General features: G+C 30.7%; 1 protein-coding gene across 1 annotated transcript in view; it reads right to left on the bottom strand.

Moving 5' to 3' along the window:
* LOC118202387 (cell adhesion molecule Dscam1-like) overlaps nt 1–17,245 on the bottom strand; it is a 71,393-nt gene that overhangs the window by 37,079 nt on the left and 17,069 nt on the right. The window contains exons 9-15 of the mRNA XM_085819697.1: nt 13,765–14,049; nt 13,492–13,611; nt 11,000–11,146; nt 10,353–10,559; nt 7,904–8,188; nt 2,948–3,223; nt 1,022–1,169 (exon numbers count right to left, since the gene is read on the bottom strand). Coding sequence (XP_085675823.1) covers nt 1,022–1,169; nt 2,948–3,223; nt 7,904–8,188; nt 10,353–10,559; nt 11,000–11,146; nt 13,492–13,611; nt 13,765–14,049 — 1,468 coding nt within the window. The remainder of the gene's footprint in view (nt 1–1,021; nt 1,170–2,947; nt 3,224–7,903; nt 8,189–10,352; nt 10,560–10,999; nt 11,147–13,491; nt 13,612–13,764; nt 14,050–17,245) is intronic.

Genomic DNA, 17,245 nt, shown 5'->3' with positions numbered 1-17,245 from the left:
TTCCGTAGAACAAAAATTATAAAATAATATTTATAATAAAACTGCTCTGAGCCCTACAATTTTAATAAAATGCAATAAAAAAAGAAAATTTCTTTTCTTTTTTTATGATAATATCTTTGATCATATGCTACTAAAATAAAATCAGAGGGCTCCAACATACAAATTATACTATAACTTTAAAACAAATTTCAAGAGCAATGGAAGCATGATGTATGATAATGATTTCGGTAAAGTCACTTATATTTATCTTTGACAGTTTGTTGTCAGTAATCCTAGATTTCTTCCATATTTTATTGCAGTCTGAAGCAACTGCGTCTTTATTTAATTTGTAGCTTACCTGAACATCTGTCACTATTTATAAATACATATTTGAACAACTTCATATCAGTTACTACATTACATTGTATTTCTAGAAAGCTAAACGCCCACCAGCGGCCGAGCGGTAAAGACGCTGAACACTGGTAGTTCGGTCCGAGGTTCGAATCCCGCGAACGGGCTGGCTGCATGGGCGTTTTCGTGGTTTTCCCCATGTGTAACGTGTATACGAGCCAGTTTCCCTTAGAAAGTCCTCCACGAAAGGCATCCCTCCTCTTAGGCAGATAGCCCTCGTGTGCTTTGCCATAATTAAATACACCAACACCTAGAAAGCTAAACCTGCAAATTTACCCAGATAAAAATTTAAAAAAACAGTGCTTGTTCATACGTGGTTCATACGTGGTTACAGTGCTTGTTCATACGTGGATAATGCAAAAGTTGGAAATTTGGTCAAATATTTGTTTATCTGTTTCTTAAAGTTCATTAAAGCGTGATTCTTTATGGAAAACATGTATACAGATACTCAAACGACATACTGAGATTTTCTATACTTTACTTCGAGAACTTATAAAGATCAAAACCTATGGACGAAAACATATCGAGGTACAAATGAAAAGCCAAACTATGCAGTGTTTTTCCTACCGTAAATAACATAAAGAAAAGGAAAGTAATATCCTTACAAGAATTGTAATATAAAGCCCGTTACCTGCCACCGTTAATTTTTCTTAGTTCTTTGCCATCTCTTTTCCAGATAACAGATAATGGTTGATCTCCTACAGCTTCGCAACGTAGACTGGCGCTATCGCCTTTCTTTACTGTAACTACTGTGAATTTCTCATCAAAGCGAGCGGGAACTGGAATAAAAAAAAACATAATTAGAATTACGTATTTCCTTTTCCTCTTTCAATTTATTTAATCAAGCAACAGCTAACTATTACGATCTAATGTACGTTATCACAGTCCTCTTATTGCATTTAGAAAAATTTGAATTATTATTATCTTTATTAATTTGTACACGTATGTGTCAATTGCAACATAATTTCATACGATGCATTGTCCTATGACAAGAACAAATGGTTAGAAGTTATTGAGCCTTTTTGAACTATCTATAATTTTTAAAATTATTTAAATAAAACTTTTTTATTGAATTTATGCTGCGAGAAATGAAAATTTATTTTCTATTTGTTTTTCTTAGAGACCGAAAGGTTTTGATTGATTCACAAAAGAAATTAGATGTTTATGGACATAAAAAAATTGCTTAGATATATTTTATGCTATATACGTCAACAAATATTTTTTGAAACTATAAAATACTTCAACATTTTATAAAGAAAAACTATATCATTTTTCCTTGATTTTATGATTTAAATATAATGCTTTTTATACTCTTATATATTGAGTGAAATTATTTAGTCGCTATTACAATGCAAAGAAGAAATGCAAAAAATCGATTTTGTATGAAGAATGAAACTGATAATCATAAACCTTAAAAATATATTAGAGAAAAAAGAAACTTCAAAATAACGCTTAAGTGTGAAAAGCACGAAATATAACAAGGAAACCAACTTTAAGCAATGCATATTGCAAACCTTAAAAGGAAAATTTACTCAGTTATTACAAGATATTTCATTATTACAAGAACTTAGAAAAAGTGGAAATGTTTTAACTTGACCTATCAGTTATGAAGCATGCAAACGCGCTAACTAAGCTTTGACAAAAAATAAAGAAAGATTTAAGACACAAATTCAAATCCTGAAAGAAAACTGTATGTCAGATATAAAAAAAAACATTTAATATTATTTTAATATTTTATATACCAATTCATTACAGCACCTGAAAACCAATAAAATAAATAATGAATCAATTTTGATACAACATATTATATATAAATAATTAATAAATTGCTTTAATAAATATAATTTTCATATTACTTAAATAATATTAGAAATTATCAAAGCAGAGGAAAGATGTATCAAACATTTTACGAGAATATTTCAGTAGTATTCAAAGACAGAATTTATTAATTTAAAAATAATTATCAATCAAATAATTATTAATGTATCATTTATAATTAAATGATTTTAATGCATCTTTTATAATCAAACAATAAATTAAATAAATATAATTTGCTTCTTCAGCATTCCTTTTATTAGATTTTTTCCTTTTGTGGCACAATATTTTTCGTACTGGATCTAAGTGTGTAAGATTTTATATATCGATACATATTCATTAAAATGCGTATTCCATGAATGTTGTTACAAATCTACTAAACAGTTCTATTATAAGCATATACGAGCTTAAAACGGCTAACAAATCTCTCAAGATCGCAAACGGCTGATCACAAAATTATTTCAATTTGTAGCATGATTCGGTTAAAAATCACGTCTGTATCTACATGGATGATATATTTGAATGCAAAGCACACGGTTTAATTTCATATCGTGTGAGACGAGAGCGGAAAATTATTTCTGGCAAAAGAAAAACTATTTTATTTTCATCAAATGGTATTCTGTTTTCCTGAGAGCATGTGAGTGCAGTTTTCGACACTCCCTTTCCATGAAGACGGCAATCACCATTTATAATGCTAAGAAAGAAGACGGCCGCGAAATGAATGGAGACCACATGGTTTTACCATTAACGATCATTTTTATTTCTTTCATAAGAGTTTCTCCAACTCCGTTCTGTGCCGTGCATCTGTACGATCCTACGTCCGCTTCATTCAGGATGTTGATGCTGAGAGTGCCGTTGCCCCGAACGACCACTCGTCCCGCGTCACTATGAATGACGTCACTGCCCTTATACCATGTAATCTGAGGAGGGGGTAAGCCAGCAGCTGAGCACGGTAGACTCACGCTTGAACCGTAGACACCTGTAATATCATTGGGTATATTCAACCAGGAAGGAGGTGCTGAAAAGATATTTAAAAATTACACAATACCCCAACACACACAATATAAAGTTTAATATACAAAAGTGACTTTACATGTACTTCGCACCCATGGATTTTTAATTTTGACAAGCAGAAATGAAACATAAAATAAAATTTAAAGTCATACATCATATATTTTAAAAATGAATCAACTTCTTAGAATAATTGGTATAAAACAATTCTTTTAATCGAAAAAATATTAAATTACCTATGGTCCAGAAAAATGCTAAAAAAATCTACATTCCAATCTTCTGTTTCATATCAGATTTAACCTCAGATTTATTTTCCTCCTATGAGGATATATCAAGGATGCTGTGAGGATGCCACTTATCTCAAAATTTACCCAGGTTACAAGCAAATACTCAAATACTCAACCATCTGTGCGATTTTTATTCCAACATCAGGTTTAAAATTATATGTATTATGATAGAGTACTCATGGGCTTTATCCCTAAACGGAAGGATGCGTTCGTTGAAGATGTTGTATGGAAACTGGCTCATATCCCCGTTACACATGAGAAAAAACAAAAACAAAAAAAAACTTCCTTTCAGCCAACATTTCCTCCAGTATTTGAACTTAAGTCGCACTATCACTGTTCAGCAATTTCACTTCTTGATCACTGAAAATGCAAAGTCTGTAGAATCAGTTAGAAACCTGTTTATCATTACTATATAAAGCTAATAAAAAGTAATTTTATTTCTCGCAATACGCAAATAAAATGACTGATAGTTGTTGATTGACTACTGTAGTCAATAAAGTAAATTATTATTGATTTTGGGCCCTTCAAACACCTAGCTGTATAGTTGCTGAACACTGGTAGTTCCGCTCGAGCTCGAATCCCTACTCATATGCAGACGGCATTCCAGTTGTTTTGCTTAAATCAATTAAACTCAACCTTATTGATTTTCTAAGTTTCTCATCCAAGCAAAATTATTATTTTCCTAGTGTAACTACTTGCATTGCTAAATATTTCTTTGTATTTTTTAGACTAAATTATCCTTTTTTAATAAATAATTACATCCTTTTTTGACTTACAGCTAATATGATCAAGATATTTCTTCATAAGAAACTAATTAATGTTTCACGAAGCAAATCACAGAGAGATAAATAGGATTAGAAAGATAATCTCAATAATTTCGCTTTCCTGTTATAAGGTATTTCTTTCACCTTCCTATCGTGCCTTCGTGGTGTAGTAGGCAGCACACTGAACCGGTATTTCAGAGGTCTGCGGTTCGATTCCCGGCGAAGGCGGTTGCTAATTTTTGACCTTTCCTTCTCCAAAAAATATCTAATGTCTCTACACTGCAATTCATATATTCCTGCGCTTAATACATGAAAGGTGAAATTTGTAGAGCCATTCGGCTTATTTCGGAGTAGAAACATGATGATGAAGTCAATGATGTCCTAGCAGGAATTCGAACCAAGATCTTCCGAATGCCAGCCGGACAGGCTTTCTAATTGCACCACAAAGATTTGCTGTGAGGAAGGAGAAATTTAAGAAATACTAAATTAGCGTCCATTACATTTTTTAGTTCAAGAGCAGAGTTTATTAGGCTTTCCGATGCAGAAACTGAAAAGTCTGTAATGTCCTCACCAGAACTCCGGAACGTCCGACCGCTAGTCACGCAGTAAGGAAGCAAAAAATTCCTTACAAAATGTGAATATGAGTTTTTTTTTTTTTTTTTTTTTTTTTTTTGTACTTTAGAAAATCTTGCAGGAAGGCATACATTTTAAGGCTGAGTTCCCTCGCGTAGTTGCATGTAATTTACCAACTAAACAACCAAATCTGGAATAACGACATGCACGAGTACTTTAAAACAATTTAGAACAGTTTGTTTTCAAGTATAAAAAAGGGCTGTATATAAAAAATGAAAAAGAGATTTTTTATTTAGCTTTCATATTTATTTTATTAGAAAAAACACCGCTTTAATAGAATTATAAATACTCTTCATGTATGTTATGACGCATAATGCAAGTGTAAAGGTAAATAACATTAAACAATTATTAAGTAAGATTTAATAATTATTAATTTAACAATTATTAAGTAAGACTAACATATTTTAAACTTTTAATTCAGTACGTTTATGATATAATTCCATGAATGAAAAGTTTTTCATACAAGCTGTGGTTACATAACGGCTAAATATTTGGATATTATACAGATAGCCTTTTGACTAATTTGTATCTAGAAATACTAAGGAGTACAGAATATAAAAGCAATTACTATATAAAGCTATGTGCATGAGCGTATTATTTAAAATTTAGATAAGGAATTTTCTAAAGGACATTGGCAAAATAGTTAAAATTATACTTTATTATTTATTATATATTTTTAACTAATAAACACTTATGCAGAAAGTTCTCTCTTCTCAGCTTTTTCATTTGTTTCTGATGCATCGTTCATATTATGCATTATACCTTAAATAATGATTTTACGTGCTTAGTTGCATAACGCTTCTCTAAATACTTACTAGACATTTATAGTTATATAAAAGGAGAAGTTAGATCCCCATCTAATATCGTTTCACGACTTGTTTTTAAAACAATAATAGGAAACGTTTTGAAACACTTTTTATGGAATTAAAATAAAAATTAAACTACATCTGAGATTAATGTTTTACTATTCTATTGATAAAAGTTTCTCTTTTATCTATATTCCTCCCCATAGTAAGACATGTTTCTTGAAATCTCCATTATTTTATAAATGTAATATAATTTACATTATTGTTTTCCTTAAGAACGTCTGTAATGAACAGGTAAATAAAAATGCTTATACTATGGTTCGCTTACTTGCTTATTCTTTATAATGATCTTACAAAAGATCCACGAAATTGCAATCGACTCGACATTCTTTTGAATCATAAGAAATCAAGATACACATCAAAAGTCGCGAATCAACTTTTCGGATTGAATTAAACTCATACCAATATATCAATTATTGCCCTTAAAAGGTTTTAATATACACACACAATATTATATCAGAAACCTAACTGATAAATATAACTTTTTTCTCTGCCAATGATTATGACTTTCACTAAATTGTAAATGAAAGTTATTATTACTATTTTCAAAATTCTATACATAATCAGAAACTACCCTCGACAGTATACTGATTAATGGAGAGCGGCTGCTAATTCGATCGTGAATTCGACTCCAAAGAAAAATACTTTTGTGTTGTTTTCTCTATCTCGAGGATACAATATCGGCTTCTGCCATCCCCGACATATGTTCTTCTTCGGCAAATATTCGTCCTCTAGGGAAGGATTAATAAAACATTAGAATGCAAAAGGACGGCATAAATCAATCACAACCCTCAAATTTTTCTGAAATATTTAAATAAATAATTATCAACTATCAAAATAATTAAAAACTAATTAAATGTTGTTTTTAGAGATTACATCGAAATGACAAATTTATTTTGCTGTTATAATTTAAAAACAATATTCTTTGGCAATGAATGAGAAATATTTTCATACAGGCCATACAAGTACACAACATGTATTTTTAGGCAAATGTAGCAGAACTGATACATATGTATCAGTTGCATGCATGGGGTTTTAAAATTGAAAAGATAAAACCTAAATTTATTTTTAAAAAATTAAAAAATACGCATTGCAATAATTAGAAATAAACTTTCGATTATAGGAAGACTTTCTAGCGCGAATGTTTTAAAATTCTCGTACTTTTTATTAAAGCATTGTATTTATTTAGGAATAATTTTTGCATATACTTCTAAACTAATTTTAAAAATAAGAGAAATTTTTCATTTTATTTTATCAAAATGTTGTTATGATACAATTCAAATATTCATTAGGGAAATTTCGCTCGTGATATACTTTTAAGTTTAAATCTAAAAATGCTAATTTTAACATCATTTTCAATAATAATTCAATATTAAGACAGTCTTCAATAACAATAACAACAACAAAATTACAGCTTAATTCAATAAATAATAGATGTAGTTATTAAACGCTCTTAAATCTGCAACTTTTCCTCTTTTCATGAAGTTATGGTATGGTGTAAATAAAACAATTTAAATTTTTGCCGCAACATTTCTTTGCTATGAATTAATATTTCTTAAACTAACTATACGTTCTTGTATTATAACAGTTTATAGGTCTTCCTATTGCCTAGTCAGTTAATATTCTTTGCTTAAGCAATCACTCCTTGTGAAAATAGGAATTTTCTTCCATTTGATTTATGCTTAATAGAGTGTGTTCAGTATCGCCAAGGTACCAAAGTGTAAAATGACAAAGATATTCTAACATTTTTTTCAATGTTGTTGCGCTCGTTCGTATTGTTATTCTGTAATATTTGCTGATTACTGAGAACCTGTAAAAGTTGCTTAATTATCACTGTTAATAGCTTCCATGGGAATTTTTATAGGTATTAATTATACACAAATATTAATTCTTATTAAAAAGCTAAACTGTGAATCTACTTCATGTATATCTTTGTATTAATGGGTGAATTATACGAATGGCATATCCTTTCATGTCATACATACTATATATACTATGACAGACAAATCCATCCTTAACAATGGCATCATCATTGACACGGTCAGCAATGTCGCAACCGGAATGAGCACATGATTTTTTGAAAAGCTTTCAATACGTTTAACTGCAATAAATGTCACATATAAATATCAAAAATTACCTTCAACTACAAGGTGAGCTGTATGACTAGAAGTTCCAACCGAATTTTTCGCCGTGCATGTATAATTTCCAGCATCATTTGCTTTTATATTATTCACAGTGAGCATGGAAAAATCATCTTGCATGGATACTTTTTGCCCAGCTGAATTTTTTTCTATTAAAATTCTATTCTTAAACCACTGGAATTCAACAGGCTTTCTCCCGTGAACAACGTTGCATAAAACTTTGGCGCTTGAACCTTCTGCTAATCGTAGAGGAAACATAAATGGTTGAATCTCGGGAAGACCTAAAATATGTATATAAATTGTCAATGAACATAAATGAAGGCAAATACAAAACAATAATACTCTATATCGTTGTTAGTTTGGTTATTTTATAGTTTTATTGTAAAATTGAATATGAAACAAGAGTAGAGACGCTATCAAAAGCATGAAATAAGAAAGAATATTATCAGTCATAAAAAGAAATACTTTCATTGCTATATTGCGTTGTTTATATATCTGCTAATTATTCCCGATTCTGTGAAATATTTATTTGTTACTGCCAGCGTTTATAAATTATATACTAAAAATTATTAAGGCAACTAATAATGTAAAAATGCGCATAATATCAAAATTTATGTGTCAAAATAATAAACGAAAATTTATATAATAAAACTTAAAATAAAAACTAATTTCAGTTATCTACCACATTAAGCCATCGCAAGTACTAGCAGTGATCGCCGGAGACGGTAACGTAGTTAGTGACCCTAAATGCTATACCAAAGGGTCCGGGTCCAAATTTTGGAGAAGACTAGATGTAAATTTTCTGTCCCTTCATAGGAGAAACTGTGACCCACCTATTAGGTGCCTCCATAATAAAGTGACTACCGCTTCCGCGCTAAGTCGTGGCTAGCGCCCGCCACTGAGGGGGGGGGGGTGATCTAAAATCTTTCAAATTTTATATTACACATAAAGGAGCGGTGGTTTTTTTTTTTTTTTTTTTTTTTTTTATTTACGCACGCACACGATTCGAGAACATTTGGGCTAATGCCTCTATTATTTTTAGCCGAAAATATTTGAAAAGCAGCGTATCTTTAGAATTTCGGATAGACAGTCTCGCGCGCTGGAGATAAATGTGTTTTAATTTTTTTTTTCGTACAGTTTTGACATTGCTCTCTTTGCAATCATTAAGTTTGTTAATCAAAAATTCGTTAAAAAGTTTACAAAATAAACAGTAATACAAATTATAGGTGGGAGGACTACATTATTCAGAATTTGATGGCTCTAGGTACCTTTTCTTTTTTACCACGCGAGAAACATACATTCATGCAGATTCTTCGTTATTCAATTTCTTTAAATATAATATTGGCGATAATAATAGTTGGCAATAATTTGAAAAGTGAAATGGACATTTATAGTGAAGGGATCAAAATGCCGTTTCGAGACTTAATAGCCCTCCTGGACAAACGCTCCTTTGGGCTAAAAAAAACTTCACAGAAGTGAGGGAACTCTTAAATACTTTTATTTCTAACATTATGTAATGAATTAATCATTTTCACTAGTGCTATTTTTATTATACTTTACTATTTACATATCTTCGACATCACAACTGTTATATTTTCCAAATTTGCACTTTTTTATAACATACACTTCGAAACGTGTTACAGCATTACCTCTTAATATGTTACAAATAATGTACGCCAAGCTTTTTTTTTTTTTTTCATTTGCGTAATAGTTAATTTACTGAATAACACTAGATTGTTTTTTTCTTTACAAGAATTCTTGCGATATTTTGAGAATTTTAGAGTTGCGTTTTGCTTTCGTTACAAACACAATAAAAATATACACTCTATATATGAATTTAAGCAATAAAGCTCAATCATTCTTTAATTCATCTGTAAATTATATTATAAATAATGAAACTGTTATTTAAATTATTTATTTTTAAAAAGTTACCAAAAACCTTATCTATTCTTTTCACATCGGTTTCTTTTCCACTCAGTTATATTGATTATGTTATTTGTTTCCTCACTTGCTATGCAATATTTGCTTACTAAGGAACATTTGCTGCTTTTTTTAATTTTTGATGATGGTGAAGAGTTACAGCACTGACCCTACACAACTGAAAATCCATGAAAAAATGAAGGCAAAATATTATATCTCCAGACAGATGACATGTAACCAAAATTAGATACATTTCGTATTTACATTAAACTTAATGAACTACTTGAAATAATATGCTGCTGAACAAAAATTACTCTATAGTTCAGCAAATCATATGCAAAGTGTAAACGAAGTCTGGAAAAATATGTCGTTATATTTCTGAAAGAAATGAAAATACAAACGGAATACAGGAAATCCTATACCTATGTTTTAAAACTTTTAATAATGAAATATTAATAGGAGGTAAATTAAAATTGTAACAGACAAACTATATTAATAGTATACTTAATGGAAAAAACAGCTTACCTTCTTCAGCAGTATCACATGAAGCATGATGAACGCAAGTAAAAATCATCACAAGCACATAAATTCCACCGTAGCAGGAAATGCATCTTTTTGAAACGAACGGAATAATTTCACACACAAATTGCTCTAACATAATGCGTTGTTTCAGTATCAAAATGCTAGAAATATGAATTAATTTATCATGCTTCCCGTACATTTTCTGGCATCAGGATACTTTACAAGAGAAATGACGTACAGAAGCAAACACATCCGAATACCAACACCATGGATGTAATAGTGTCTTGAACAAGCTGCAAGCGCCATGCAGTGACAGAAATTGTTACTAAAACGTTATGTGTTCTTAAAATTCAAAAGCATTCATATGATGATATATCAACTCTTTTTATTATATTTTTAACATATAATTGTAGTCTTAGAAACAGATACATGGTTCATTGCATAGAAAATATTATAATACCTATCAGTCAATATTTTATGCTTAATAAGCACAAATATGATAATAAAAGAAAAAAGCACTCAAGTGTATCAACATTTTATTCATAGTTTATAAACAAATTTATAATAAAAATATTTGTACACAGAAACAAAAAACATGAAAAGAATAAACAAACTAAATATGGAAACATATTTGAAAAAAAAAAAGTTACCTTGGACGGAGATAGCCACTACCTTCTCTAAATTGTCACCCACATCATTTTTAGCTTCACATTTATATTCTCCTTCATCATCTGCTTCTAAAGCAGTAAATATAAGAGATCCATTAGTTGAAGTTATCAAGAGATGTTCCGTTCCGCCTGAAACAGCAAAAATTGCAATTTTATATCCCTAAATATTAACACTTCTAAGAAACGTAAACCAAGAAAAATGATTAATTTATACACAATTCTATATTCCGATTTTTTATTAATTTTGTACATAAATAAATATTTAGACATACACTCATATAATATAATATTTTAACATTTTATATTAATCTAAAACTTAATAACTCTTTTTTATATATATTTCTCACTTCTAAACATGTATCAGAAATAGTTCTAATTGGTTTAGTTTATGAGATTACGGCAAAGCCTCGAGGATTATCTGCCTAAGGAAGGGATGCCTTCGTGGAGGACTTTCTAAGGGAAACTAGCTCGTATTCACGTTACATATGAGAAAAACAACGAAAACGCCCGTGCAGCAGCCCTATTCGCGAGATTCAGTCCTCAGACCAAACTACCAGTGTTCAGCGACTTTAGTGCTCGGCCGCTGATGAGCCTCTTCTAATTGGAGAAGGTTTTATTTTCCCGTTTTAGATGTAATTAGATTAGAAATCATTTCTTCTGCTCTAAGTTAGTTACTATCAAATTAAAGATACTTAAATCGTTAATATAACAAAACTGGTTTACATTATTATTTTCCTACAAAATATACTTGAACACGTTTTCAAAATGATTTTTATCTTGACCTACGTTAAAAGTTTAAACATTAAAAAGGAAACAGATGGCATGTTTTTAGTCCAAAGGGACAATTTGCCCTACAGAACTATTAATTTCGTTTGGCATTTTGCGTCAATTCCCGATAACCGTTGTTTCACTTTCCAAATTGTTGCCACAAAATATTATCGCGCTATATTATATTTAAAAATATTAAATAATGAAAATCTACATAAATGTATGTATGTTTCTCGCATTGTGATAAAACAACGGTACCTAGAGCCATCAAAATTTGAATAACGTAATCTTCCAAAGAATATGGGCATGCGGAAGCCCTAATTTGAAGTTGAAATTTCTTTAATTATCGATTTCTTATTTTGTAACGAATTTTTGAATAAAAAGCTAAATCATCAGATTTCAAAGCGAGCAGTGGCAACACTGTAAGAAGAAAAAAAAATTATTTCCATCGCGCGAGACTTTGTATCGGAAATTCTAAAGATATGCTCATTTTAAAATTATTTTGCGATACTCCTGTTCAAATGAGCTTTATCGTTTAAGTACAAAGAACATGATATTTAATAACTGAAAGTGTAGAGACATTAGGATTTTTTTTTTGGGGGGGGGGAGCAGCAGATACGAAAATGAGCAACGCCCTCACCGGGACTCGAACCACGGACCCCTCGAATAGGCGTCGAAGGTGTTGACCACTGCACCACGAAGGCATGCTAAGAAAGCGGAAGAAATACCTTATATACACCCCCATTTTAAAGAGCGACTGGAGATTAGGGGACCCAATCGCCAAATCCTGGTGATGGAGAATTATCATCCACCACCTTTCAGTTCGGGCGCCACTGTAGAGACATTAGTTTATTTCAAAGCTGGAGACATAAAAAATGAGCAATGCCCTCGCAATGGACTCGAAAGAAATAGTTTTCATTATCTATTATTTTATGACACCCACAAAACAGGCTTGTATTCTTAATTTTATTTTGCAGTACGTAATTTGTAAAACCATACCGAAAATAATATTAGTATATAACATGGATTTGGCGGTTGGGTCCTCTAATCCCCAGTCGCCCTATAAAAGGGGGAGTATATAAGGTACTTCTTCCGCCTTCTTAGCATGCCTTCGTAGTGAAGTGGTGAGCACGTTCGCCGCTTATTCAAGAGGTCCGTGGTTCGATTCCTGGCGAGGGCATTGCTCATTCTTCAAGTCTCCTGCTTCCAAAAAATCCTAATGTCCCTACAAATTTAATGAAGTTAAGTAAAACCTTCATAATTTTCTTTTTAAATTAAGACGATAAATAATGGCTAATTTTATTAGTTGACAGCTTATCTAATAAGAGCAATCCAAATTATCAAGTTTTTTAACCTTCTTAATACAATCGAACCTCCCGTTTTCAGACACATAATGGTCCATTTTTCAGGAGGTGATCGCTAATGGAGTGCTTTGGTCTTTAGTTCGATGGTACAGGGATTCAAAAACTATCTATGAATGGAAAGTGTTCGTATAGTGGAGTGTCTTTTAATGGAACTTTGATTGTATTGAAATTACATAACTGATGACAAAAAATACACTCTAATTCTTAGATATATAATATATTATAAAATACATTATAAAGTTATTTTATAAAAATATTTTTCTATGTGTTTGAAAACGTTTGGTGATTTATATTGGAATTAAGCTTTGAGATGATAAAAATAAATGAAATTAAAAATTTTACTTCTCAGTTTTTTCCATGTTAGTGTAGGCGGTGGATAGCCTGTAGCAAAACAGTCCAAAGCTGCAGATTTTCCAAGAAGCCCTTCGAAGCTAGTAGGTTCCTTGACCCATTTTGGAGGAGCTAAAAAATAAAATAACCCTTCAAATAAGGCACGCTTGTCATAGTTCAATACATTTATTCAGATAATCATGAAAACAATTGAAAGAAATTAAAAGCATTAACAATAAATCTAAGTATTTGGGCAAAATGCGAAACCGAAATAAACACTCTTACCTTTTACAACAAGAGGTACACTGTAGCTATCTTTACTAATAGAATTTTGAACTTGACAAGTAAAATTTCCACTGCTATATCCAGTAAGTTTTTTTACGGTCAAAAATGAGACTTCTTTTAAGCTATTAATTTCAAAAAGTGAGTTACTTTTTATTTCCACACCATTTTTATACCACTTAAAATGCAGCGGACTATCACCTTTACTGACGACGCACCCGAGCTTGGCTTGTCCACCTTCTGTCAAATGGTCTGGAACTGTAAATGGCTGAATTTTGGGCTCTTCACCTAGATGTAAAAATCTTTATTAGATACGAATTTTGCAATGAAAAATTATAAAAAACTGATAATTTTAGATGAAATAAAATCTTATAGTAAGAGGGAAGTATCGTGGTTTTTAAATATAACTGATGTCAGAAATAATATAAAAATCAAAAATATTAATTAATGTAGTTTTATTAGTAAGTTATTCAGCATCTATCTACAGTAATGTTTGAGCCCAGCACCTTTCAAATTGTAGAAAAATCGTAGAATTTGACAATAATTTCAGTATTGAACATTAAAGACAATTTCGTATTATAAAACAAAACTAAAATTTGCATGAGTTCAAATTAAATCCAACCTAAAATTTAGAAAGGATTAGAATTTAGAAATAAGAAATTGAAACTGAAAGATATCGAAATATATAAATTTATCCTAGATTTTAAACTTAAACTTTATTGCGAGAAATGATGTCTAAAACTCTAATGAAAGTTTTGTCCAATAACTTACTGTTTTATCGTCCAGCTTTACTATATATTATCTTATATAAAGCTTTTAAAATACGTAAAACCTTTTTATTAACTTCTTTAATTACTTAATATCGCTTAGCCTCATTTTATACTAATTATTGTTCGACATTTTGGTCCAGCCATAATTCATTTAGAGAACTCTTTGTTGTTCTAATGAATTAAAAAATTATCAGAAACGAAGCACTTTATTATTATTATTATTATTGGCAGATTTACTTTTTTTACAGGTAATAACAATTTAAAGTACTTTCTTTCTAGAAGTCTTTATAATTCGAAATATTTGGGGCTTAAATTTCTTTCATGCTTGCTATAAATTTTCTGTTACAGTGATTGGATATCTTCAGCAAAATTATATATAAATTTAAATACCAGATTTTTAAGTTTTAATGAATTGCAGGAATTTATAAACTATCTTAATTAATTTCGAAAAATAGAAATATCCATTTCATGGAAAATAGTTGCTCTTTTTCGATTAATCGTTTCTTATTTATTACAGTGTACAACTATACTTATAGGAGTCCTTAAATCTGGATATTCGATTTTCCAGACAAAGCGAACTTTTCTTATTAAATAAGTTATAATTTTAGTTCATATTAAAATACTTGGTTAAAGCCTTGAGTAACAGAATTTTTGTAAAACTCACTTTTTATTAGCTAATATTAGAAGATCGTTATAAAAATAACGTAAATAAAATGACATCATATTATATAAAATATATTTCTACTGTTGGTTTTAAATGGAAATATTTTAATCAGAGTCACAGAAGCTTAAAATGTTTCATGAAATTTATGGAAAAAGCACATTGAATTCCTTTCTTCTAAATGTGAAAAAAATATTAGTGGCTTTCACCGAATCGACAAAAATACTTTTGGAGTAAACTACGATGTTAAGAAACTGATGTAAAGCAGTATATTGTACCTTTCATTTCGTACGGCTGTCGTGCTTGGGGACATGTTCTTGCCAAGAAGGTTAACAAAAGAAATTTAAGAAAGATTGAACGGAGAATTTTTCTTCGTATTATTAGTGGTTATAGAACCTTAAGCTATGAGGCAACTTTTGTTCTTGCAGGAGTTCCGCCTATTGATTTTGAAATTGCATATAAGAATAATATTTTCGAGTCATTGGCAACTGATACTTTGGAAGACTGTATTAATGGAATTGTCCCCTTCACTTATCTTCCTCATCCCACTACTTTAGAGCCCATAAATTTCTGCGATTATAAAGAGACTGCTGAAATGAGTTTTCATATGGTTTTCTTTACAGATGGCAGCAAGATGAACAACAAGGTTGGCCTTGCATTTGTTATTTTTGAAGGCCATTCCGAAGTTTGTTTCTTTTAGACACCGTCTACAGAATGAATGCACAATTTTTCAAGCAGAACGTCTGTGCTTTTATCTTGCCGTCAAATGGATCAAGGATAATGGGACAACATCCTCAAGGTATCTTATTTGCTTTGATTCTCTTTCTTCTCTTCAATTTTTGAACAGTATTAACAGCTGCTACAAATTAGTTATCGAAACCCTAGTAACTGTTAGTTCACTTAGAAATAGAAGAATTGATATCCGCTTTGCTTATGTGCGTGCTCATCATGGTTTCTATGGAAATGAAAGAGCTGATTTCTTAGCTAAAGATGCCTTACATTTACCCATTGATATGAACATTAGCATTCCAAAGAGCTTTTGGAAGTCTTTTCATTATAATGAAATGGCTTATTCCACATAGCTGAAAGCTTCTTATAAGAAGCTTTCAGCTATGTGGAATGAGGAATATATTTCATCTTGTAATGCTGAGGTCACCAAACAGTTCTTTCCTTCTATTTACCATAGACTGCATTCCGAGTCTTTCCTCTCTATAAATTTTAAAGTGTCTCAATTTTTATCTGGTCACGGTAAATTTGCAAGTTACCTGTTTCGTTTTAATCTAAGAGTAAACAATTTATATGAATGTTCGAAAAGAGTACCTCAGGATGTGGAACATTTGATTTTCTCATGCCCTACATTTGATGGCCCTAGATTATGATTACATAACGATTTGAAAATGTTCGGAGTGACTTGGTCATTGAATTTATCTGTTTTCGTGAAGTACAGACTGCTGTTCTCTGCTTTTGTTCATTTTATTTATGCATGTGGCTTTTAATGTTTTACTTAACTTACTTCTGTAAGCCCCGTGTTGTACACATTTGGTGCACGGGGAGTCTGTATGTTTTCAAAGAAAAAAATGAGGAATGAGAAATCTTTCTCCCCTTTAGAACTAATATGACAGAGTATTACTTATTTAGGAACAATGATGTCTTGTAAATTAAATTAAGGTATCAATATCTTTTATAATCTAAATGTATTGGAAAAGATGAACATGGAGTAAAAACTTGATGTCAAAAACTAAGGGAAAATATGCAGTTTTATATCATGATGTGGACAACAAGCTAATCTAAATTACGCATTAAAATATTATTTTAAAAATTTATTCATTATGATCAAAAATGAGACATAACAAGGAACCATAATGTAACATGTTTTTATAATTTATCTCAATGAATTAAAAATATATTTTAGTCACACTGTTTATATTCATTTTACAACAAATAAACTTGCTTGAGTTCTATGCCGCTTTATTGAAGCTTCATTCAAGTTTTGTAACCTCATCTCAGTGAATGTGTTGTTCGAATTACTTTATTTTGTTTGGACTATATAGAA

Source organism: Stegodyphus dumicola, chromosome 6 (genome assembly GCF_044657685.1).
Source record: "Stegodyphus dumicola isolate Sdum_Otavi_A_Nest chromosome 6, ASM4465768v1".
In the NCBI taxonomy this organism is placed as follows: domain Eukaryota; kingdom Metazoa; phylum Arthropoda; class Arachnida; order Araneae; family Eresidae; genus Stegodyphus; species Stegodyphus dumicola.
The sequence above is the reverse complement of the archived record's forward strand: the minus strand, read 5'-3'. Positions and strand labels throughout refer to the sequence as shown.